General features: G+C 39.9%; 2 protein-coding genes across 5 annotated transcripts; one reads left to right on the top strand and one right to left on the bottom strand.

The window, feature by feature from the left end:
* The first annotated feature begins 531 nt into the window (after positions 1 to 531).
* slc2a11a (solute carrier family 2 member 11a) lies at positions 532 to 8,072 on the top strand. The gene is made up of 12 exons (XM_078247297.1): positions 532 to 555; positions 1,605 to 1,703; positions 2,384 to 2,544; positions 2,920 to 3,044; positions 3,133 to 3,262; positions 3,366 to 3,514; positions 4,229 to 4,416; positions 5,000 to 5,110; positions 5,673 to 5,774; positions 5,985 to 6,060; positions 6,440 to 6,567; positions 7,469 to 8,072. Exons 1-12 carry the CDS (start codon positions 532 to 534, stop codon positions 7,685 to 7,687), a joined length of 1,512 nt encoding a protein of 503 aa, XP_078103423.1. The 3' UTR covers positions 7,688 to 8,072.
* Positions 8,073 to 8,824: 752 nt separating this feature from the next.
* Positions 8,825 to 25,564, bottom strand: patz1 (POZ/BTB and AT hook containing zinc finger 1). 4 transcript variants are annotated; one of them, XM_078248645.1, is made up of 6 exons: positions 23,955 to 25,564; positions 22,178 to 22,241; positions 21,921 to 22,092; positions 19,057 to 19,215; positions 16,095 to 16,307; positions 13,778 to 15,693 (listed from the first exon to the last, which is right to left on the bottom strand). In XM_078248645.1, exons 1-6 carry the CDS (start codon positions 25,193 to 25,195, stop codon positions 15,215 to 15,217), a joined length of 2,328 nt encoding a protein of 775 aa, XP_078104771.1. In that variant the 5' UTR covers positions 25,196 to 25,564; the 3' UTR covers positions 13,778 to 15,214. The 4 variants fall into 4 exon arrangements, with proteins under 4 accessions (XP_078104770.1, XP_078104771.1, XP_078104768.1 ...); XM_078248642.1 differs by lacking the exon at positions 16,095 to 16,307 and having other exon boundaries at positions 23,955 to 25,562; XM_078248644.1 differs by lacking the exons at positions 13,778 to 15,693; positions 16,095 to 16,307; positions 19,057 to 19,215 and adding an exon at positions 8,825 to 9,526 and having other exon boundaries at positions 23,955 to 25,562.
* Positions 25,565 to 25,625: the final 61 nt, after the last annotated feature.

Here is a 25,625-nt window from a genome sequence, read left to right as displayed (position 1 = left end):
TAGAGGTCATACTTGCACTAAATCAGAAAACCAAACAAAAATTGAATGTAAGCTAATTCATTTGAATGTAATTGTATAGGCTATATATATATAGTAGTATATATATATATATATACACAGTATATTTTCAAAATAATATAAGTTTATACCGGTACTTATATATTGAAAACCTCACTAACCTTATGCGCATGCGTTGTTGTTCTTAATTACTCACCGAACAGTCGATGCCGTTCACTCTTCTCTCCAGTATGTAAAGCATTGTTGTGACATTGGAAGAGTGCAGTAAAACATCAACTCAGATTGGCCATTTGTGCGTCAACCGGCTGATTGCACAATCAGCCGGTTGACGCAGCCATACGAAGGCCACCACACGCACGCCAAAAGCGCGTGCTCGAGCTTGTGTTGTAGACACTGTAAAACTAAGGTTGTAGAGGATCGTTATATATGAGGTGGGCTGAGCTGTTGGGTTGGTTATCTGGCTTCATCAAGTCACTTTTTTTTTAACCTTTTGACTACTTCCTTCGAATAACGATGTCGCCTGCTGGTGCACAGAAGGTAAATTACCACATTCTACTTTTCAATAAGAACTATTCAATTGAATCCCCTAATGGTTTGATTTGTAGACTCGGGTAGCATTATGAAATGCTCGCAGAAAACTTGAATTACTTGGTGGCGGTGTAGTTCCTACGAGGTGGAGTCGGGTGCAGTGCTGTTTGAAGATGTTTTGTATTTTGTGTGTTTTGTATTTTTTGTGTGACAACAAAATTAATGTAACTAAGTACATTTATTGAAGCACTGCACTTAAGTACAATTCTGAGGTAGGCCTACTTGTACTTTACTCTAGCTACTATTTCTATTTTATGCTTCTTTACAGACCTACTTCTACTCCACTACATTTCAGAGGATATCTTGTACTTCTCACTTCACTACTTTTATCTGACAGCTTTAGTTAGAGCCTACTAGTTACTTTGCAGATTTAGATTATTAATACAAATATTAATCAACATACTATTTATTATATTCTTTTATAGGTTAAACTACTTTAACATATAAAGTAACGACCTTTACAGGCGCAACATTATGTGCACATTCATGCATCACTAATTATAATCGAGTAATATAACATAAATTATTCTGAAAAGGGCCAATCTGCATAATATACTTTTACTTTTGGTTCTTAAGATTAATGCTAATACTGTTGCACTTTTACTTAAGCAAGATTTTGAGTGCAGAGCTTTTACTTGTAACTGAGTATTTTTACACCGTATTTTTACACTGTAGTATTACTACATTACTTAAGTAAAAGATCTGAGTAATTGTTCCACCACCAATGGCCCTGCAGAAAATTGTGCCCAACAACAGAATGTGCAGACTAAATATCAGACAGGGAAGAAATATCAGACAATCTATGCAAGTGTCTATTGTCATATATTGCAGGTGTAATTCTGATATTGTCTCTCCAGTGCTGTGTTAAATGGATTGTAGATTACAATGAAGAAACAAGTTGATAGAGGAGATGGTGTGATTTTAGCAAATTAGTGGGCTACTTGATAAGATAAATGTGTATAATCTAATCCATTTAGGCTATCTGTTTGTATAAACAGAGCAGTTCTCTGACATTGGTGCTAATGGTTACTTCTGCAGCCATTGGAGGAACTCTGCAATATGGCTACAACCTCGCCATAATGAATTCTCCCACAACTGTAAGTCTTTCAATTGAATTGCCAAATTGCATTTGTGTACTGATTGTGTGTGTGTTCACGCAGACGCAGAGTTCAGTGTTACCAAGTGTAGATTTAGTCAAATATAGTACATTTACTTATTTGCAGAGCTGATAAGATACTGCAGGGAGAGTGTTCAAAAAGTGTTAAGTTAAGTCTATTAACACTGTGGTAAATTGATACTGATGATACGTAGCTGTAAGTCTACTTAGTGGGTTTGTTCCCTGTTGGAGCTGTGCAGGCCAGCATCACCGTTGTTTCACATTTGGATCACAGTATACATTGGCACAAAGAACAATTATGCTACTTGTGTGTGTGATAAGTCCTTGTCATTGTAACACATCCAATTTTATTAGCCTATTTATTAGGAACTAATTCTGGAAGCAGGATCTTTCCTCTTGTTTCATTAAGCTGGGCCCTCACAAATCAAGTGCAGAAACTTCCATCAACAACAAACAATTCTGCAAATGTTATATTCCGATCCTTTGGGGAAAAAAGTAAAATTGATTTGTTGATGCTGCAAATTGACCCTACAAGTCAATCTTCTCGCCGCTAAAATGTAAACAGACGGATGAACTGAGGTAATAAGTATCAGCTTTAACCGCTGCTCTTGGTTAAATCAGTGAGACTTTAATGGTTGACTGGCTTGTCTTTTCTGACAGTTTATTCAAACTTTTATCAATGAGACGTTCTTGGAGCGCTGGGACATTCAGTTGGAGGACTACCAGGTGACTCTGGTCTGGACAATTATTGTCTCCATCTTCTCGTTGGGGGGCTTTGCGGGGGCTCTTATCGCGGGACCTATGACCATACGTTTCGGGAGGTAATATAAGATGCTACATCATGCTGCTGTGTGTAAACGTATTGATGCACAAGTACAGAAGATTACAAATTGAAATTTGTATGTATGTACATGTATTAATTGATAATGATTGTTTATTTACTTTCCTCTATCACATGCATATGTTTTGATCCTCAGAGAAACACATACGCATAAATCATGCTTACATACTGCATCTTTGACTGTAATTGACTTTGAAGCATTAGGCTGGTGTTATTTTTCTTTTATTATTGTGAACACGATCCCTCAGAGTCTATGAGTCTGTATTTCTTCAGACTGAAACTCTTTTTACTCTTGTAACCGCCAAAGGTTGTTAGCAATCTATTCATTTTAATCTATAACTTTTCTCTTCCCAAGGAAGAAATGCCTGTTGTTGAACAACATTTTCCTCATGGCTGGAGCACTCTTAGCTCTGACAAGTAGAGCTGCCAAGTCTTTTGAGATGATCATTATCTCCCGTGTCCTGGTTGGAATAAATTCCGGTATGTCATTTATGTCAGTAAATGTTTATGTTTGCGTTCAAATACCTGTTATACTGCCATAATAATAAAAGAATGGTGTGTTTTGCAGGGATCAGCATGAATGTGCAACCTATGTATTTTGGAGAAAGTGCACCAAAGCACTTAAGAGGGGCTCTCTCCTCGTCATCAGCTGTTTTCGCAGCATTTGGTGTTGCGCTGGGACAGGTGGTTGGACTCAGGTATGAAAACAGTTTTTTGTCAAAATAGGCCAATCCTTTACTAAAACATGTGCTGTAGATTTCATAGATATCCACAGTAACACTCTGGATTATTTATTTATAGAGAGATTCTGGGCAGTGAGCCGTGTTGGCAGTATCTTCTTGCCAGTAATGCCATTCCTGGCCTCATGCAGCTCCTCACCCTGCCGTGGTTCCCTGAGAGCCCCAGATACCTGCTCATCGATAGGGGGGACAAGGAGGCTTGTATTAACGGTGGGTACTGTAATCTGTCAACCAGTTGTGGAAAGTAACTAAGTAAGTACTGCACTTAATGCATTTGTTAAATATTGTACTTTTTAATTCCACTACATCAATCTGACAGCTGCAGTTAATAGTTACTTTTGATTTTAAGATTTTATAATTTAAAACACATATGATAAGCCTATAAAATACAATGCATTGTTAAAGATTTAACCAAAGCTTCCCAACTTTTTGGGCTTTTGACAAATTACAATTGCGTAGTTGGGGCCCCTTGTGACATTCCAGATAGCAGATCTTAGCAGCACCAACAAAGGGACATTTCCCCTCTAAACTTCTCAGATGTTTCATTTAAAAAGCTGTCAACCAATATTTCACAAAAGAGCATACATTAGAGAAAAGTCAAAAATATTCCTTTCTCATTTCCTCTCTCATTGTTCACCTCACAACCCCCCAGATTTATCTTGTGACCCTTTGGTAGAACTAAACTACTGAGTGCATTTTACTGCTAATACTTCTGTACTTTTTCTCAATTAGGAGTTTAAATGCAGGACTTTTACATTACTGTATTGGTAATAAGGATCTAAGTGCTCCTCCGCCACTGCTGTCAACTCAGCACGTGAAATTCATACATCTTTTATATATAAGAAACACACAGAATAATACGGTATAGCCAGAGAATAAGAGAAAATGAAAGGTCAATTAAGTTGTGTTATTTTTCTTGCTCAGCTTTGAGACGGCTGCGAGGCTGTGAGGTCCAGAGCAGTGAGCTCGATGAGATCCTGCAGGAACAGGCTGAAACCAAAGGCATGAGGCCCCGTCGACCCTGGGAGCTTTTTACTGACCGCTCAGTGCGCTGGCAGCTCATCTCTGTCATGATCATCAGCAGTGCCATGCAGCTCTGTGGTAATGACTCGGTAAGAAGAAAATAATAGCATAGTGCGTTGTGTGTCTCTATAGAAAATATTATTGTATAATCCATGAGGATCAGTTTTACTGATAGCGAGCTACAGTAACAGTATCAGATGTTCTTTTGGCCTCTGCATTGTCAGAAGGTTGACTAGAAATTTGAGATTATTTATCAGCTGTTCGTGTCATGTGTGGGTTTCTTTATGTTCCTGCAGGTCATATTAATAATGTATAGTGGTGATGAAGCTCTATCCCTTGCTGTAATGTGCACTAAATCATGTGTGAAGACAGCTTATTGTTTTGACTAAAAGGCTTTGTCGTCTCTTTGTAATTTTCACTCCGTATATATTTAGAGTAAATAACACGTCTAAAGAGCTGCAACAAGTTGCCTTTTCGTCAGAAAATACTGACTAAACTCTCCTGGTTTTCAAGGCTTTTAAATACATGCTTGGCAGTTCAAGGGAGGGGATCAGGGTATTAACATAGTTACTCTTTGTACAAAATGCTGGCTTGATCCGCTTATTAACAGTTGAAGCACTTGTAATGATGCTCAGCAGCACGCTAATATTTTTTTGTGCTCCTTTCTTTCAGATTTACTTCTATGCATCATATGTATTCAGAGAAGCTGGAATATCTGATGATAAAATCCAATATATTACAATTGGCACTGGTTCATGTGAATTTACAGCCTCTATAATATGTGTAAGTATCCGTCATTAAAGCACATGTTATGTAAGCGGCTAGAGACAAAGAGAGGCTATGGTTTGCATTCTTCTTAAAGCTTTGACCCAGACTAAGGACTGACAGTCTATATCCACTATTTCTTGGCTGGGTGCAGTAACTTCCTGAAGTCCTGGAGACTCCAGTTTCTTACCAGTCAGTTTGCAGATTAAACTTTAAAAAAACTTTAGAGGTGCTGGTAATGATACGTTTCGGGATATCTGTGAATCTACCAACCAAACACAAAAACTGACAAGTAGCTAGCTACCTTGTTTTTATTGGGAAATTACCATAAGTCAATAACTGACTAATAAATGACACAAGCCAAAGAGAATAGAACTCTCAAAATCAATTATTGATGAGCATATTCAGAGCATGTTTGCCGTACATCAATATTATCTATTCATTCATCTACAGAAGGTAACTGATTTGTTTTTGTTCAGTGCTTGCTGCTCTGGATTTCATGTACCTTACCGGAAAGATTTAATTTGTTATAATTAAATATGTATATAAAAAAAACAGAGTCAGATGTCCATATTTTCAGAATCTGCTGATTGAGCTCAAAGGTCGGAGGTTCATGCTGATGGGAGGGTACATCTTCATGACCATCTGGGCTGTTGTCTTCACAATTGCTCTGTTGTTTGAGGTATTATAAATCAAATAATTAAGCCACAATATAACCTACATGTTTAACTTTTACAATGACAAATTATGTCTTCAATCTTTAATTTTCAAGGTAACGAAAATCAATCAATGTGATAATTATGTGAGTTATGTGAGTATCACAAGTCAAAAGTGATCTTGCTTGTGAGTTGCTGACTGTGTATATTTTACTTCCCTCCACACATGCAAACAGCACTATGTATCCTGGATGCCGTACCTGAGCATGGCCTGCATCTTCACCTACATTCTCAGCTTTGGACTGGGACCAGGTAAGTTTGTCCATTTTGGAGACTTTCTATATTCGGGTTTTATGTGAAAAACACAAACAAAATGTTCTCTCAAGATGCAAATAAAGAAATTTAAATGAACATAGTCTTCAAGATGGACCAGTTAAATACTCATTATATTAATATTTAACCTGCTATTATACAGTAATACCATATAAGTTTGTTATATAGCTGAAATAAATGTTGATAATTCATTAATGAATGTGTGAAGCAACTTATTGCTAAGTATGTTTTATCAAGTATCAGAAAACCAGTACGGGTCAGGCTATAACAGCTAGTGTTTATAGTTGTACTTCTGTTTTTAAGGATGTGATGATGAAGCTAACTGATCAATATGTTTTCGTTGTTGTTTTTTTCTCAGCTGGAGTGAGTGTCGTTCTGCCCACAGAGCTCTTCAATCAGACTGCTCGGCCAGCAGCCTCCATGATCGCTGGCTCCATGATGTGGCTCAACCTTTTCATCATTGGGATGATCTTTCCATTTCTAGTGGTCAGTCTGTCACTGCATCCATCCGTCCATCTAACAGATGTGCAGTGACAATGAACAAGCATAAATACATTGTAAACAATTTAAAACAAAGTGTTTACATGCACCTACAACATTATTAAGTTACTAAGGCACTATGTTTATGGCTGGTATTCCGGCTAAGGGTTACTGGTGCACACTGCTCTCCCCCTCTCTGTTTCCTGTCTCCGTCTCTACTATATCTAATTACAAGCAAAAATGCTGAAAAAAATTGTTTTACTGTAATGGTATTTTTTTTTAAATAGATTTAAGAAGAAGGGGAGGGGGGGGGGATTGGATTCCTTCAATTAATTAGGAGACTCAGGCAGGTTAACATGCAACACAAAATACTTCTTTATACCTCTCTAGAAATAAGAAAAGGCACCCTATAGCACCTCCCAGAGTTCAGAGTGTGAAACTGAGGAAAAAAGGGACTGTCTGTCAGAATGCTAATAGACCTTTTTCACAGCAGACATGTTGACATGTCATAGTAGGAAAAGCACAGGTGTATTCAAAACCATTAATGACGGCTGCATTCCACTTAGGAGAGGCCCTGGTGTTGTGTATGCTGACTCACTGAAATAGTTTACTGGGACACTTGATGGAATTGAGCCATCGTTAAGGTTATCAATTTCAGCTGTGTTTTTCTACTATGACAAGTCAAAATATCTGCTGTGAAAAATCTTTCTAAGATTTGGAATTTGAAGCTAAGGTTGTAGTTCATTCATTCCCAATAATATAAATCATTTTGGAATTCTGCCCGTCTACTTATACAAGCAGAGGAAACACGCAGACAGGCATGGAGCGAGGCACACAATTAGACATTTAGTCATTTATATCACTTCTTACATTAGTCTGATAGCTTTCCGTTGCCTTTCTTTCACAGAGCGAGTTGAGGGAGTACTGCTTTGTGCCTTTCGGAGCGGTCTGCCTGCTGTCGGCGCTGTATGTTGGCCTATTCCTGCCTGAGACCAAGGGGAAGTCTCTGTCAGCCATCACAAGTGATTTCCACAAGCTCAACTTCAAAGGCCAGGACGCAAAGTGTGCGTCGCAAACTAAAGCTCAGTATCAGCTGGGTGAAGTGTGTCTTTCCACGGCCTTGTAGACAGACTTTTTCTCCTGAAACACGCACAGTCACATCTACTGTATGCCTCACTTTGACCTGATCTGCTTGAGCTGGGAGACGTCATGAACGGGAGAATGTTCACTTTCACATCACAGACAACAACTTGGATCTATTATTACTCCTGTATCTTGAGTGTGTTCTCTATTGAGAGAATTTACAGGAATTATCTTTAATATCTTCATATGTCGCACTTACGTTTTGTAACTTTGTGTCACTGATTAACACAAGACAAAGGTAATTAAATCTACTGTATATTGGCAGAAGATAAGTCATCTGCTACCTCTAAAAACACATGAAGGCGTTTTGGGGTAGCCTAGCAAATAAACAGTAATGCATTTTATTAAGATGTTGTATATTTCTTTCTTGTTTAATAGGACAAAGCATAAAGTTGTCAGCAAAGTTATTAATGACTATACGGCAAATTATGTCCTTTAACTTTATCCTCTTATTTGGGAAGTCAAAGGTCAGAGTAAGTCTTCTGTGTGGCTGGTGGTGGACCAAATCAAAGAGAATGTATTTAGATAGAAACAATGAGTTTATTTGCACCTTATCAAATATAACTGCATGTATCAGTGTGCACACCTCTTTCATAAAGAAAGGTATCATGATGTGTTTAGTAGTGACTGAAATTTAGTTTTTACATGAGTGGAATATGTGCAATTATTTATTTTGAATATTGACATTTTTCTTTTTAATGATCCATCTCTGAGCTAATAAAAGTATCTTGTATTAACATCGCTTTTCATATTTAATTGTTTGATGCACCCATCAAAAGGTGCCTTTTATACATACAGTAATATAGTCACATCAAATAAAATGAGTCAGTCAAGTGTCAAAAGAAAGCTTTTATGACACTAGGAGGCTGATTCTTACTGTAATTTGTCAGTGTAATGTAAATGTGCATTTACTGCACAAGGTTTCAGAGTTTTGTGAACATGATGCAGATGCAACCATTAAAATGAAGCAAACCCACAATGGGTCAATCACTGCAAAATGGATTAAACCACATTTTACAACTCAAACTGGAACAACCTGTATTAAGTGAAATACTTATTTTGTTCTGTTACAAACAATTGTTATATAATTATAACAGAAGTAGAAAGCGAAAGAAAATGAGGAAGATGTGTATAGCAAGTAATACATTAATCAGTGTTTTCCATTGAGGGCAATCTGTAAAACAAGTTTCTGTCTTCGCTTCTCCAGCAGTGGTAAGATTTGTTTTAGTTAGAAGTGCATGAAAGTTTGCTGTGTGAATTGGAACAAAACCCTCTCACTTTACAGTTTGTTTCCCTTCTTTATTATACCCTGTGGTGTCTGCACACAGTCAGCGTAGATGGAAATATCAGGTCTTATTTTCTTGTCTTCAGAAGAAGCCACATGCTCCCATTCTGAGTAGGATACTTTAACACAGTCAATATTAGGTCTTAATGTGCCAGAATTAAGTTTCTTATTTCTATAAAGAAAACCTTACAATTATTTTGATGCAGGTATTCTCACTTAAATGGTATTTTAATTAGATAGATTTAATTATCATTTTAAAGTGATACTATGACGTATATTTTTCAAGTTACAATTACAGGGTAATGTTGAATGTTAAAACAGAGTGTAGGGCTAATAGTAGCATGAGGAGAGATGAGTCATAAAGTCAGCAAAAAGTGAAAAGTCATCTATTTTTCACTGTGATAGATTATTTATTACATGGTTGTTGAGGTATGGAGCTCCAGTGGATGATTCCACCAACCAGCCCATTTGGTCCTTCATCATGGCTGTGTTAAGTCTTGGAGCCTTGGCCTGGGCCAAGTGGCAGCCTTCCTGTTACTTATGGCCGGTGAGAGATACACGCACAAACACACACATGCACACACACATTATAATTACAATTATATGATCTAAAAAGACAACTGTGGGGTTAGATAGTTGTTAATTAATATCAAACACCCAACTTTTACTTGCTGACATCTCTGGTTTTTAAACCTCTCTGACCTGTCACTGGTATGAACGGTTAGAAAACTGAAAGCAAAAGAAAAACATTAACGGTCCCATGATATGCTGCTTTTTGGATGCTTTTATATAGGCCTTAGTGGTCCCCTAATACTGTATCTGAAGTCTCTTTCCCGAAATTCAGCCTTGGTGCAGAATTACAGCCACTAGAGCCAGTCCCACAATGAGCTTTCCTTAGGATGTGCCATTTCTGTGTCTGTAGCTTTAAATGCTATTGAGGAGGAGAGGGGGGGAGCAAGGTGTAGGGTGGGGGGTGTGGCCTTGACCAACTGCCACTTTTCTTGTTTGCAAGCCCTGATGTCTCTCTCTTTCTCTGGACGGGCAAAGCAGAGAAAGGGGAGGTAACCTTGCTCCTTATGACGTCATAAGGAGCCGATTCCAGATCGGCCCATCTGAGCTTTATTTTCTCAAAGGCAGAGCAGGATACCCAGGGCTCGGATTACACCTATCGCCTTTTCTAGCTACTGTGGGACCATAGGCAGGCTGGGGGAACTCATATTAATGTTAAAAAACCTCATAAAGTGAAATGTTCATGCCATGGGACCTTTAATGGCATGATATCTGGTCTCACATGATACAACAGGCCAGAAACAAGGGGCTTTTTCAGCCATTTGGGATACTTATTCGAGAGTTCGATGAGAAGACTGATACCACTTTCATGTCTGTGCGTTTAATATAAAGCTACAGCCAGGAGACAACTAGATGAGCACAGAGACTGGAAACAGCTATCCTGGCTCTGTGCAAAGGTAAAAAATAAATGAATTTCCACATGTTGAAAGAGGATCATTACTAGTGGAAATATCATTAGACATGGTCTCAATGCACTTTACGATTAAAGGAACACATACATAACAGACAGCAACAAGACAATTGAACAGAATTAAAACAGTAATAATAACCAATACAAAACTAGCAACGTTGTAACAAATAAGTTGTTTAATCCGATGAATCACTTTATATAAATATGTTGGAGAGCTTGTGTGTGTTCCACTGTGGTTCCTGATTTACTTACATGAATACAAGTGTTTCAAAAACTCTGTAATTTTGACATAGAAATGGCGGAGTAATATTTCAAGTGATGCGCCAGGTGTGCTCAGTGGCTCTGGGTGCCTGGTTGGATCTACTTGTTGTATAATGATACCAGAGATGGTTTAGAACCTTACTGGAATAGCAGCTGACAGACTTGTGTTCAGTGTTTGTCTACCAGTTTCAGTTAAGCTTTACCACCAACACTGAAGTCCCCCCACTGTAGCATAAAAGTTGTAAAATGGATCCCGATGTCTAGTCCGGGCCTGGATGGACTGCTTCCAGTAATAACTACAAGAGAAAAGTTAGGAGCTTTTTCCAATTGCAATTTATTTGATGCTCACCTCTGTACCAACAAGAGAGATGAGACTCAATAACAGAGTACAAAAACAAATATCTATAGAAAAGTATGCTTATATTGAAATATGTCCAAAGACGTTATAACAAAACATGTAGCTCACATGTCTTAAGAGCAATCTTGTTGAGTACGATGATAAAATACGAAGTTAACATATTGTACATTTTCTGTGTATTTTTATACAAAAGTGTCAATGCAAGTCACTCTGTACAATTCTTAACCTTTAGAAAAGAGGACTTTTTTTTTTAATCCACTGCTGTGCACAATCAGTATTTTTGAAGGCACTTTGCAACAGACCAAAAGCAGAAAGCAAAAACATTTAGGCCTAAATACTTCACGAAAAACACCTTGCACACTTGAGTACCAACATGACTGAAACAAAAATCATACTTCCCAGTGAAGAACACAAACAAAGGAACATCATTTCCTTACAGCATCTTCCACTTGTTTTCAAATAAGCAATAATAAAAACAACCCTTGTCACCTTTTAAGGAGTAAATACTAGTGCAGAGTGGATCAAAAAAGGAGAAAAAAAACTTGGTCAAAGATGCGAGTCGTGCAGCTGGCAGTGTGAGCGCTACCAGAGCAGAGTGACATTACGGTGAACAGTCAAACTGTTACTGCCCCCGACCAGTGATCGACATTCAGTCCCCAGCTCGCATGCCAGAACATGCAGTTTACACTTTCAATCAAATGGCCATAACTTAACATCTCTCCACTATGATGGACGAGGAAAAAAAACTATATGTACAGGACCACCATTGACAATCACTGATCATATTGGTTGGCTCATATATATTTATATATATATTTATAGAATGTGTATATGAATGGTATATACATGTTACAATCACAACATAACCATAAATAATATAGGAATGTACTGAATTTAACAGCCTAATTTACACACACACACACAATAATCAAACAAAGCAGGAAACTGATCAAAACACAGAAACAGACGGCACACTTACAGAGACCGCACCCGCACACACACGGTGTGATTTGCATCATGAAACAGGTTTTACAACACAGGAAAAAAAAAACACTGACCTGTGGAAAAAGATGTTGATGTGAGAGTTGTGTGAGAAGTCACTAAGATACAAGATAATTACATTTTATTTTTGAATCTTATTTTGGTGGAGCTCTCTTCTCACAAATGCCAGCAGAGTTTTGATGCCAATCTTCTAACAGCGATGGCTTATTTTGTGTTTCAGTACATAAAAAACTAAGAGGAAGTATGTCATGATTGTGAAAAGGGTTTGCATTTTTGATCGTTTTAACCAAAACCAAATTAATCTTAACTTGCATGCAATTGATCTTCACACACAATTTCTGCTAATCAGTAACATTTTGTCTGATTATTTAAGAGGCACAACCAATTAATTGGTGTAGAAATCTTTTCAATAACAAATGTTTTCATTAACAATTCGCAAAGCAGAAAAGTGAATGTGAGGCTCCCATTGCGTATTGATTTGAGGAACCATTCAATTAAGTCTGTCCTCATCGAAGGAATGTCTTGGTTCAACATTTTGGATAAAACACATTTTCACTGCAAGACACTGGATAGCTTGCACCGTAACCTAGCGACCATTAGTGCAAACACAAGACATATCATCTACTAACGGCACAAGCAAATCTGACAGAAGATGGGTGAGCAATACAAGAATTGCAAGTGATGAAGAGGAAGAAACACTGAAGAAATAAAGTGAGCTTAATTACTTGACTCTGTAAAAGTAGTATTACGTTTGGTCGGTCCAGAGGCTGATCAGTGCTCTAGCTGTTGTACAACACACACGCAACCGCACATCTACAGTTAACATAATTTAGAGTGAAAAATCATCAAAACGAGCAAATCACAAGATTTTTGTTTGACATAAAAACTGTACACCAAACTGAGGGCATGAATAAGTTAATAAAATATAATCTACATTTCTCAAAATATATGCTGAAAATATACCTGACCTTGGTCCCTGTTCAATACACACAACTGATTTAATACCTCACAAACAAGGCTTGGAAACATTGTCATTGTAAAGGGGGGAAGAGAGAATGAGCTCATTCCTAACAAGCTCAAGGCATGTTTAAGACAAATTTTATCCTGTAATAATGGCTTTCCTCTTCTTACCTCTGCATTTTTTTTGTATAAATAATTCACAAATCAAAAACTGATTAAGAGCCTTTTTACATCCAAAAGAGCTGCTAGTAGAGTCATAGGTGCTTCATTTAGAGCACAAGTCCCTCCAGCTAGAAAATCAGTGTACCAGCTCTGCTCTCTGATTCCCAACCTCAGGTTAATGCTGAATGGCAACACTCCTCAAAGGCTTTGTTGAAATAATAATAAAAATAAAAACTGCTTCTACCAGTAGGCTCTACAAGCATTAAAGACATGGATCTGAAAATAAAACTAAAAGAAATAAAGCTGTGGTGCTATTAAAGCTTTTCCCAGTGAAAATGTGTAGGCTAATTTCTCATGGGAAGAGTGGTTGGTTTTCACTTGTGAATTTGCTACAACTTTTTATTGTTTAAATCTCATTAAGTTGGCGCAATATTTAACTCTGCTACGAGAAACACTATGATGTTCTTTTCTTCAGTGAGGTAGCTTATTCTCTTTTGTTTTACCTAAAGTGCCAGATTTGATGGTGCCAGATGATCTTTATATGGATGCAGTAATACTTAAAAAGTTGTATCAATACATGTTTTAAAAGTGCTTCTAAAGCCCGAGACACACCAAGCCAATAATCGGCTGTTGGACAGTCTGGCGAAGTCAGTGAGTCGAGTCTGTTCGGTGTGTTCCGTGCAGTCGTCCGCCCGAGGGGCCGTCGTCCTTCATTTTGGCCGATTTGACATATTTAATTGGAAGGCGGGCACTGCCGGCAGTCGGACTCAAATGACCCATCTGATTGGTAGAGTGCTAACCCGGAAACGGAGAGCGGGATGAGCGTGACTAGAGTCTCTCAAAATCTGACGAAAATCTTTTAAACTGTCCTTTGTCGATCTGAAATGAAGACAGATTCAGCAACTGCACGGCCTGTTTCTCTCTTAAAATGTTTTCAGAAACACGTTTCGGTGAACTGTTTTAGTACAATATCAGATCGTATTCTGAACAAGCCGCCATGAAAGTCTGTCTTTGAATTTCCGGAGAAATCAGACCCACGTGATACGTTCGTCCAATCAGCTGCCGTTTTTCATTTTTGGGCGACAATACAGATTAGCGCCGCCTGCTATTATGGAGACGTATTACGTCTTGTCGCTTCGGTGTGTTCCGAGGCACTTTTTTGACCAAATAGGGGAGACTGATCAGCCCAACTGCCTTTTCTGCCGAGGGTCGGACATCTGGTCGGTGTGTCTGCGCCTTTAACTGTTATCCTGTCAATAGTAATTAATTAAGGTCCTTGACCGCTATCAGTGCTACTCAGTGGCCAGCAAACTGATACTTTCTGTATGAAGCCGAAGAAAATTGCTTACAAAAGGCTAAATGTGTCAAGAAATATGCCGTGTGCTTGTTAGAAATGTTTCTCGGAACAAATATTATATTACAAGAAAACCTGCTATCAAAATTGAGCCAAATTAAATCCCTGTTCTTAAGAAAAACTAAATCTTTCTTAAAAGAAGCAGAAAATATCAAATACAGAATTCAGCCCTCTTGTTGCTCTGAAGTAAAGACAACTGTTACAGCCTTTAAGGGAACGAGGAATATGAAGCATTCAAATTATTGTAATGGCCAAGGTACATCAGAGCAGTTAAAGTGGGCGAACAAACAGTAAGTAATTACTTGTCAAGAAACGTTTGTGCAGCGAAAAAAGCTCAATAACACGCAAGCCAAAAACAACTGAAAGAATACCAAACGTAACTTCAACTGATCCACATCAGGTAAAGGAGATAAGACCTTCATGTCGTTTCTTTGTAAAGAAAATTTAAACACGTGCATGCACTTTTCATACTCTGAAAAAGTAGAAAAAGTAGGAATCGTATGGCGTCAGTGACAAAAATATCAGATACACATCAAGTGACGTAACAAACAGAAAAAGTAGCCTTGAGGCAAAGTTATTCCCAAATACAGAGCATCTTCTGTGGGCAACCCAGCTTTGTCATAAGAATGAGAGGCTTTAGCAAATATGTCACTTCCCTCCAAAGTCGATTCCACTTTGACCTGCCTCAGCATCAACCAGTGAAGAGGCAAAAGCAGACTGGACTATCTGAAAGCCAAAAGACTCGAGCAGGGACATGTTTTGTTGAGGGGAGAAGGGAGAGGTCAGGGAGGGGGTCAGCTCATTTAAGCCCGACCCTGAAACCCCCTGGGCCTTCTGGGCTTTGTGAACTCTGTGCTGGTGCTTGTTGAGGTAGGACTTGGTGCGGAAGGCCTGACCGCAAATACCGCAGGTAAACTTCTTTTCAGGGTCCGTCTTGGCTTTAGATCCCTCTGGAGAGCCCAATGCCCCCGCAGAGGCTCCATTACAGGCTAAAGAGGGCATTTCGAGCTCCGGCCCATCAGGTTTGTGTGGAGATTTAAGCTCGTCGCCGTTGGACAATTCCCCAAACGAAGGATCTGATTCTTCTGATTCCAGATGAGGACATTTCCCAGTGTTTTCCTGCCCATCTGTGATAAACACAGCATGGATAGGAAGGGAGAAAGTATGACAGAGAGAGAAAAAAGAGAAAATGGGAGGAAAGGAAGGCATGAATTAGCAATGGATCATATAACAGGTTTTGTCAAATACAACTTTAATCCCGTAGTTGGTTGGCACCTGCAAAAATTTAAAAATGTAACTTGAAAACTGTAGTGAGAAGGCACCAAGTACAAGTAGAACAAATTGTGACAATGAATCTTACAGTCAATCGCTACAAATAGTTACAAAAAAGTGGCATGGCATTACACTATACAATCATATATCTCAGTCCATTTGCCCAGTGTCCACTGACAGTTCTGCTGTGCTCATCCAACCAGTGGGCAGTGCTAGCACCATGCCTCCACCCACCCTCCTGTTGGACTGTACTGACCTGCAGCAGGCCCATGGACAGGGAAGCCAGGCACCCCGCCAGAGCGACAATCCCAGAAATATGGAGCCCCACATGCCTTCCCCATGAGCAGCTCAGGCTGCAGGCCCAAGGCTGGAGGGCCAGGCTGGGGAAGAACTGGGTGTCCAAAGAGCCCATGAAAGTGACCCTCTGCCTCAGACGAGGTGAGAAGCAGCTGGTGACTGGCGCACAGGTCTACACAACACCCGGCCAGGGAGAAAGGAAGGGGAGGGGGCAGACATAACAGGCCGGCGGAAACCATACAGACAGAATTACCTTCATTTCATGACTAGTACTTGAAATGCTGTCTTTGAATAAAGTAGTTTCTAGTTTGAAATAATCCATGTTGAGTGAGTCCCATCACTAAAGATGTCAGTGATGAATGAATTAACTTTTTCCTCTTTTCCCTTACAGCAAATACCAAATCCATGAACTAAGTGACTTGTGATGTGAATAATTATTAAAATAATTGACCAAAACAGTTAATATTTGTGGATTGGATGTGAATCCTCCATATGACTAACAATCTACTTTTATCAGATACAATTACATAAGCTGTGTGTCATTTGAGTGCAGGACCCTGCTACTGTGCATGGCTCACTGACACTCCTGAATAAACACGAGAGTCGTGTTATTACATCTATGTGTCCTGTTGTAACATGGCCGTATATCCAGGTGAGAAAAGCCAACACTGTGTATAGCAAAGTATAATGTTCACAAATGGTATGGCACTAAATAAAGACCACAGTGAAAACTGCAGTAAATATAGTGACAGTACACAATAATGGCCATTTCAAAGCTAAATCATATTTTCAGCTAAAACGTGTATCTGATGAGATTTGTCACTCAGAATTAAATCATTAAAACCAAATGATGCCAAACCCTGTGTGTTGTGTTTACTCTAATTGTATAACTCAAATATTCACAGTCTCTTTCCCTTTCAGTAATTTGCTTTAATGGAACTTGTGGTTCAGAGCCACAATGAGCAGCACTTTGGTAAACTACTTAGATCCTATAGATCTGCCACATGACAGTCAGTCAAACTGATGTCCACAGTGTTGAAGGAAAACACATTTATAGCCAACTGCTACAGCAAGAGGTCTGCTTATAAAGTAATACTCATAGCAGGAGATAATTTGGGGGGTGGGGTCACCACAGAATCCGCTCACAACTTCACCAATGCTATTCTTAAACTGAACAATCTTGAAAAGAAGCAGAACAAAGACAAACTTGCCTAACAGTATAACCTGAGCAAGCAAATAAAAACAATAATGCTGCCAAAAGGACACGTGAAAAACATGACTAATCTTTCAACACCAAATGCAGGAACATTTTTGACTTGGTGTATCTGTGGGTCGTCGAGTAGTGTGACATGTTGTTCTTGTCACAAACCTGCCGGTAAACACTATGGCAACCAATATTGATTTTAACATCCTGGATTCAAAAGAAACTGCTAACCCACTAACTAATATTATTATTATTATTATTATTATTATAATAATAATAATAATAATAATAAGCTTGTCAAGTCTCCACTTGCTTTGCACCTGCTAGGGCAGAAATTATAGGGTCAATATGAGGCTAATGAATTCCTATTGATAATACCACTAGTTAAAAAGAGGACTGTACAGTTTCTCAAAATAACTCAAGTGCAATAAAGAATAATGGCAAATATCTACAATATACTTGTTGATGCACCTGCAGCCACCTGTCTACCATGATGCAATTCAGAAGATGGCAAACAAAGAGTCCATAATTAATTTGAATGATTTATTACTTTAGGTGACCAATGGTTTTTACCTTATATCAGTTCTGGAAGCAAAATCCGCTCTCATAATCAATAAGTTTGATAGCCAACCTTAGTTTGGTCTTTAGCCAAATAGCATATTTTTCAAATGCTGTACGCTCATGCGTTTTTTCAGATTATTCACACAATTGCAGGAAGTCAGTTACAAGTGCAATCAACAGACATAAATATTGTCTTCCATATTATCAACTGTGGTTTGTGCTCACAGTTCACTGTCTTTATGCTACTGGTTCTACAGACGTTTCAATGAATCCAGGGCAAATGGAGCACACATTAGGAGACTCATGCAACACTGTGCATTGCTGAACAACTGCTGATGGACCAGCCAAGCAGAAACAGACACCATATGATGCCATGGCCATGCTGGACAGACACACACATAAAAAAACTAAAAGTTACTCAGCACTCCAAATTCTTACATGGTTATGTGTAAGAACTGTCAACTGTTAAGTCCAGACAACATCGACGTGTTTAATTACGGTATGCGATGATAGGAAAAAAAATGTGTCCACATTATATTCCCAATTTCCAGCCAAATGAAGAGCTAAGTATTTACTAACAATGTAGTGTTTTAGTAACAGGAGGTGCCCATAGTACTACTAGGCCTCCCTACTTGTCTAACTAACAGAAAATGTAATCATTTCCACTGTAGTTTCACTTCTGGATGGGAGTAAATGAGTTGTCTGTTCTATAGTAACAGATGCACTGCTCAAAGATACAATACTAACCTTTGAGTCAGTGAAACTTCTGAGAACACACTAGTATATCCAGCTCTTTATGTTGCAGTCTGTTGAGTGAACTGACTACCTGTCTGATCATATACTACTTAATCTTCTGTTTAAGAAGTTAAGCACATCATAGAGGTGTTGACTACTTCAAGGTGGTTTTCCTTCCACCTAATTACTACAGGGAGGTTCTGTATACACTGCACACTCTGAATGAAAGACAGTTAGCTAGCAGAAAAACAACCAGCACATGAAATTGAACAAGATGTCTGAGAGCAAAGCTTGGCAGGTTGATGTATGCTTGTGTTTTAAAACATACACAAAAGATGCAACAGCATGTTTCTCCAAACAGCAGCAGAGCAAATAAAAGCCAGAAACATGAAAGTTTGGGAGGGGGCGGCCGGCTGCTTGCCTTCCACTGAGCACTGGCGTCCCATGTGGTAAGGGGTGCCGTTGTGCATCTGCAGCTCCCCCCTTGGCTCAGGGAAGGTGTGCATTGTGGCAGAGGGGGGCAGCGGAGAGCCATGGTGTGTCTTTATATGCACCTTAAGGTAGGACGCAGTGGAGAAACCTGGGACCAGAAGAACAAAGAAAAAGGCAGTTGTTTGGCACACTCAAGGCCTTGACTATGACGATGGGCGCCCTGGCTATTTGATGTCATTGATCTGACACTAATGATTCACTCAGGGGGAGTTAAATGAACATCTTTATCTCAAATGTTATCTCTCAACAGTAAGGAGCACCACTATATCATAGGCAAGAGGCAAAAATCGAAATTCCCAAGCAAACAAAATGTGATGCACATTATAAAGAGATGTTCTTTAAAATCACATTACTTTATTCTATTCTGGTGTAGTGGCCACAGTCAATGGCATTGGACTCTAGTGTGCATGGTCTACAGGCACAAAAAACAGATGCCCAAGGAAGCTTGCAAAATGTTTTCAGCATGTAGCACCAAGACTATGCACAAGGCCAACTTTCAGACCTATTTGTCACATTCAGTATGTGCATTTCACAGAAAGACACAGGCAATAATTTGCATGGCATTTGAGTGGCACCATCAAATCAAGGAGCACAAGACACTCAAATGGGACAAAACACACCCTGAACAAAGTTTTGGGAAATGTCATGGTGTTTATGCTTCCTCCTGTGTCTGGGCAGAAAGTAAATACGCAGTGGAGGTGCCAACACTGAGGACCTCGGCAAAAAAGAAAAGAACCAGTGCACTTTAAGGTGTGATTTTTTTTTATCGCTGTAGAGGCAAAATGTTTCCTCTTTCATGCTAGGACTTTATTATGTTCTATGTGCACTTGTACATATTTGATTGGAATTGCATTAATAGATCACAGTGCAACATTTAGATAGTGTTCAACTCAAATGGTGTAGCTTTTTAGTTACGGTTCTGCAGTCATGGCAAACTCAAGACAGTCTACCTTCAGAGTGGTAGAGGAAATCCTGATTGACTGGGTTATAAATTTACATTACAAATAAACAAAGTAATTCACAAAAGAAAAATGCATTAATTGCAATAGCATGACCATAACTCCACACCTTCATTATTTCTCTAAGAACCCACAGCAGAGCCAGCGAAATCCAAAACCTTCACCTTTTTGGAGACATTGTGGTTTTTGTTTTTTTTACATTTCAATTCAGAACGTCAATGCTCCGATAGCAAAACAGTCCCTTTCAGGATTTCGCGACCGCAACAATTCACGCATATTCAACCAATCACCGTGAATTTGGTGTGACTCACAATTTTGACCAATCACTGCAACTTTTCCGCAAATTTGACCAATAACCGGAGTTTCCCGTGACTTCAACCAATCAGAGCAGTCCCACGTGCCAGACTTTGCGTAAGTATGTGACTCTGAGGCGTACTCAGAGCCACTGACCAAGCGGGAGTGAGAAAGGGTTGACGTACGTCGCCAAATTCATTTCCATGTTTCTGATATGAAGACGAGACGTGTGTGACTCGAACATCTCACATTTACCAACAAAACGTACAGTGAAAGACAGTGCAAAACATTCCAGACCGTCCTGCCAACCTATATACATTTTAACATCAATGTACGCTGTAACATTTTTTCACTCTGAAGTCGCTGAAAGCTGCTGAAGTTTCAATCCTGACGGATCTCAGCAGCGGGCGGGGCTGCTGCTCAGTTCCTTCCGCTACTGACGTGCGTGTGCGCACACACACAAACACACACGGTGGATGCAGGAAAAACCGGAGATGAGACGTACACAATGACCTAAATTGAGGACAGCTATGCTCGTTATTGTAAGTGCAATGATAAGTTAAAGTCCAATAAGTACTTTATCAAACCGTATGAATGTGTGTCCGAACCCAGGCCAGGTTAGGAAATTAACTAACAATGTAAAGATCAACAAGCCACTGACAGATATGTTCAAATTTGATTCATTCAATAAATTATTATTTTTTGTCTTAAATCCACCAGCCATTTTCATATTATACCAACATTTGCAGCATCCTGAGCCTTTTTGGTAAGGTTACTAGGAAAACTCAGCCCAGAGTAATTGTATTCTCCCCGAGATTTGTTCTTGCAATTTTCACTGTCTCTCGCAACTTCATTGCAACAAAAATACAAAAGACTTTGCAACTCTTAACGCAATTATTTTACAAAAGCTCCCGCAAAATCAGGCATTTTGGGCCGCAACAATCTCAAAAAAAGGCAGCAAAATCCTGGAGGGACTGGCAAAAGCACTGTTCTCAGCCATGCTTTGGCCGCACTCTACGCAATAAACGCGATGCATAATGTTGGCCATTTTATCATATCTGAGCCACATAAATTGGACAAGCCATTCTTTGCGAAAGGAATACATGTTGGCCTTTTTGTTCTTGTTGGCTCTGAGTGAGATGAGGCTATCTCTGCCGAGATGTTGGGTTAGGATTAGTATCTTACTGGGGACAGGGGAGGCAGGTGGTACAGCCGTTACCTCCTCTGATGATATCAGGTCTAAGGCTGGGTCTTTTAGGGCCGGGTACAGGTGTAACGGGCACCGCAGCACTTCTTGTCAAAAAAACATCAATCATTATCTTCATTTTGAATTACACGTTATGTTTTAAGATTGGGATGTCACTCAAGGAGGAGTAAAGGGTGCAGTTTCACACATGTGGGTGGGGGAAAAAAATAACACTACACACATACACACAGAGACAAACCTGCTAAAAGTCAGGCACACTGGTACAATCAATGACAAATGTTTAGTCACCATCTGGAGCCCTGTGATGCATGCTGAGGTATTTTGAATAACTACCTTTGTTGCAAATGCCACAGTAGTTATGAGTCCCTTCACTGTGTTTCTTGAGGTGGTCCGTCATGTAGGCAGCTCGCAGAAACTTGCCACAAACTTTGCAAGGAATTTTGTCCTCATGGCATGCAAGGTGTGACCGGAGGCGATCTCTTGTAGCAAAAGAGGCGTTACAAATCTGAAATACAGAAATCAACACGTTAACCCACAAGCTGTGCGTTTTCATAATATATTAACTCTGATATATAGATCCTGAATGTTACCTGGCACTTGTGGGGTCTCTCTGTTGTGTGAACCTGTTTAATATGTCCGTTCAGGTGGTCTGGTCTGGAAAGAAAGAAGGAAAACAATATTTGATGTCCATCTATGACTAATTTCTAATATGTTTCCACACAGCTAAAGATGCTGTCTCTTACCATAAGCATTCCTCATATAAACTAAGAAAATATCGCTGCTGTTGTTAAAACTATATTGTGCAGGACTCATTTTATTTATCTTTCTTAATTACTAACTGAAGAGCAGCAACCAAAACATAAGAATGTACTACTCTGGTGGGTGTTGACCGTCCTGTGCAAACCTTCTAAATACATCCATGGTGCATTCTTACCTCTATTACGACCAAGTGCTTAGTTATTCATGTGTGACTTTGTGAGCATTAAATTACATCCACGTTGTCTTAATGTTTAAACGTTCCATTACATTTGTGTGTTGACTCTTTAAAAGAAGTTGTTTTTTGTTTTAATCAGAGGCCGACTTATACTGAATTAGTCGCGTTACAGTCAAATCTGGTAAACGATAAAATGTAATGAAAATAGTACAATAAAACAAAACTGTTTACTTAGTGGTAAGTATTACATGGCATTAAAGTAAGTATAGATGAATGTAATATTTTAAATATCTGGGACAGGCGTTCTTCCTCAGAGTGCAGAGGATTTATATATGTAGGATTTACTGGACAGTACATAGTGTTGAGGCACATACAGTAGGAAACAAGGGGGCGAGAGAGGGCAGTATGACATGTAAACAGGTCCTTGGCCAGAATCAAACTGTGATGTTGTGGCATGTGTTGCAACCAAACAGCTACCAAGGCACTCCTGAACATATTAAATGTAACAAAAAAGGCTAATGACTTAATTCATGCCAGAAAACATTTAAATGTTGAAATAAAGAATAAAAAAAAAAAAAAAAAAACACTCTATACATTTCTAGAATGTAGCAAAACTGAGGGGATTCGACCTGTACAAATATTTGATGGCTCTGTGACAAACTCCCACCTCATCACATTAGGATTTTTTCTTTTAATTTTTTTTTTTTTTAGCAATTAGCATGCAATTACCTAGACTTATTACATGTATTATTTGCATGTATTTTAACATCCAAAACAGTAGGTGGTGACGGTGAGTTTGCAGCAGAGCCTAAGAGCACTAAGCCTGGGAAACTGGTTTAAGTGCTTGAAGCCAAATGACTCGGATGACAAATCACTCTGTAACGGCTCAGAAGTTTTCTTACAATAAAAACCGAAGGGTTTGTGTAGGACAACATTTAAGAGTGTATCAGGGTTTGCAGAAAGTGGTTTTCTTAAATGACTAATAATAGCCCCACACACTTCAAGGTTTGAACTATGTCTTCCGTTAATAGGTGCCAACTCAAAAGAATGACTACTTATAAAGCTTAACCAAAGTACTTGTTTTTGGACCTCAGACCTTGATCCAGGCTGCCGGTGATAAAGTAGCTGACTACAATATGTGTCCGTGTCTGTGCATCTTAAAAGCTGACAAACGGCTTTCTGAACAGCAGGACTGACATTAACTGCTTCCTTCAGTTTTTGCTTTGATGCAAAGCTGTGCGTTTACAGTTTTGTGATTGTGAGTACTCACTTAGCTAATACCTACAGTTACTGTGTCTGTAGGTACTATATGCACCTCATAGTAAGTAACCGTGTCCTGGGTGATTTGAGAATCCCAGGCACAGTCGCAGCACTGTTTTTCTACAACTCCACAATACATGATATACGGTCAGTGTGAATAAAGTTAAGCTCACCTTGAAAAACCTTTACCACAGCTTTGGCACACATACGGTTTACCGACTGACCCGTCATGGGACCGCACATGGTACGACATCCTGTCCTTGCGTTTGAAACGGAGCCCGCACACATGGCAAGCGTACGGCTTCTCCCCTGAATGGGAGAGCTTGTGTCGGTTCAGGTGGTAAACGTCGCGGAAAACTTTACCGCAAATGTCACAGCCGACATGCCGCCTGGTCCTCTCCCGTTTGCGGCCGTTATCCAGTGTCAGCCCTCCGTGTAACTGCAAGCCGTTTTCCACTAAACTCGGCTGAGACATTAAAGAAATGCCGCCCGCTGTTGACAGGCTGTCACCGACGTTGTTTACACCGCCAGTGTGGGCTCCGTGTTGCGCTTCATGGTTCTTCAACCGGGAAGCCTCTGTAAATGCTTTACCGCAAGTCCCGCACGGAAACAGCCCATTGTCTTTCTGGGTGCTGTGATTAAAGTGTACAGCCTCCACGACCCCGGCAGCTTTCTTTGGTCTCCCCTTGTTCCTTTTCGATCCCGGGGAGCCAGCGTCGTGCTGAAACGTGTTTCCCGTTATTTCCGTTGATGGGGAAACGGACAGTCCTTCGACAGGCTCCAACATTGGCATCGACGACTCGCCGCCGTCCTCCAATAACACGACGGCAGTGGCTTCACTCCCATCCACATGCATGTGTGCATTGTTAGCAAAGCTTTGACCGTTCACCAGCATTGTCATTCCGTTTACCAGATCCTGCTGCGCCACCGGGAAACCCAGCTCCGTGGCCCCTGTGGCCTGGAAAAGGCTGGCTTCTCCTCCCCGTGAGGTCGGGACGAGGATTTGTACGTTTGACTGTTTGATTACCTCCTGACATATCTCAATAACTGACCGCATCAGCAGAAACTTGGCAGCTGTCATTAACTCCGGAAAGCACTCCAATCGCACCACAATCCTAGAGGTGTAGGCGAAGTCCAAAACGTCTTTAAAAACTTTTGGGCTGATAGTGTGCATCTCCAGCTCCTTGGCGTCGCCCTCCGTCTGGCGGCTGAAGACCGACTCGAAATACTCGCTGCACGCGGCTAACACAGCTTTGTGTGCAGGGAAGCTCTCCTCGCCGACGCGTAGGATCACATCGCAGAACCTTCCTCCATCTTTCCTCTGAATGTTGAGGTTGTGTAGCATCTCCGCACTGTGCTTGCTCACCTGATAGGTGTACGAAGAAGTCCAAGACGGCTCCGCTACCTTCTCCATGCCGAATTCATCCAATAACAATAGTTGTTAGCGACAACGGTCGGAGAAATGACGGATTTTGTTGAACGAATTCGATCAGTTGATACCAGCTAGCTACAAAATCCAAAACCAACCGCCCCTCCCCGTCGTTTTAGCATCTAACGTTAACGTTAGCAGTAGCAGGGAAAAATGGCAGCCCCCCAGCTTCCTGTGAACTTTGACCCTGGTTTCTTGAGGGGTGGGGGTCGCTCTTGTTTTGTGAAAAATGTTTCTCTAGGGTTTGATATTAAGTTTATTTTTACGATTCTCTCGTTGTAGTGGCTGTCAAGAGGAGTATAGCCCCAGCACCGTAGGGGTCTATCACGTCTTTATGCCAAAATGTTAACACGCAGGTCTCTTCCTGCCTGGTCTGTTTGTAAAACCCCTCCCCCAACCAACCACAAATACGAAA

The sequence above is a fragment of the Sander vitreus genome, chromosome 4 (genome assembly GCF_031162955.1).
Source record: "Sander vitreus isolate 19-12246 chromosome 4, sanVit1, whole genome shotgun sequence".
In the NCBI taxonomy this organism is placed as follows: Eukaryota; Metazoa; Chordata; class Actinopteri; order Perciformes; family Percidae; genus Sander; species Sander vitreus.
Note: the sequence above shows the minus strand (reverse complement) of the source record. Positions and strands in the feature narration are given on the sequence as shown.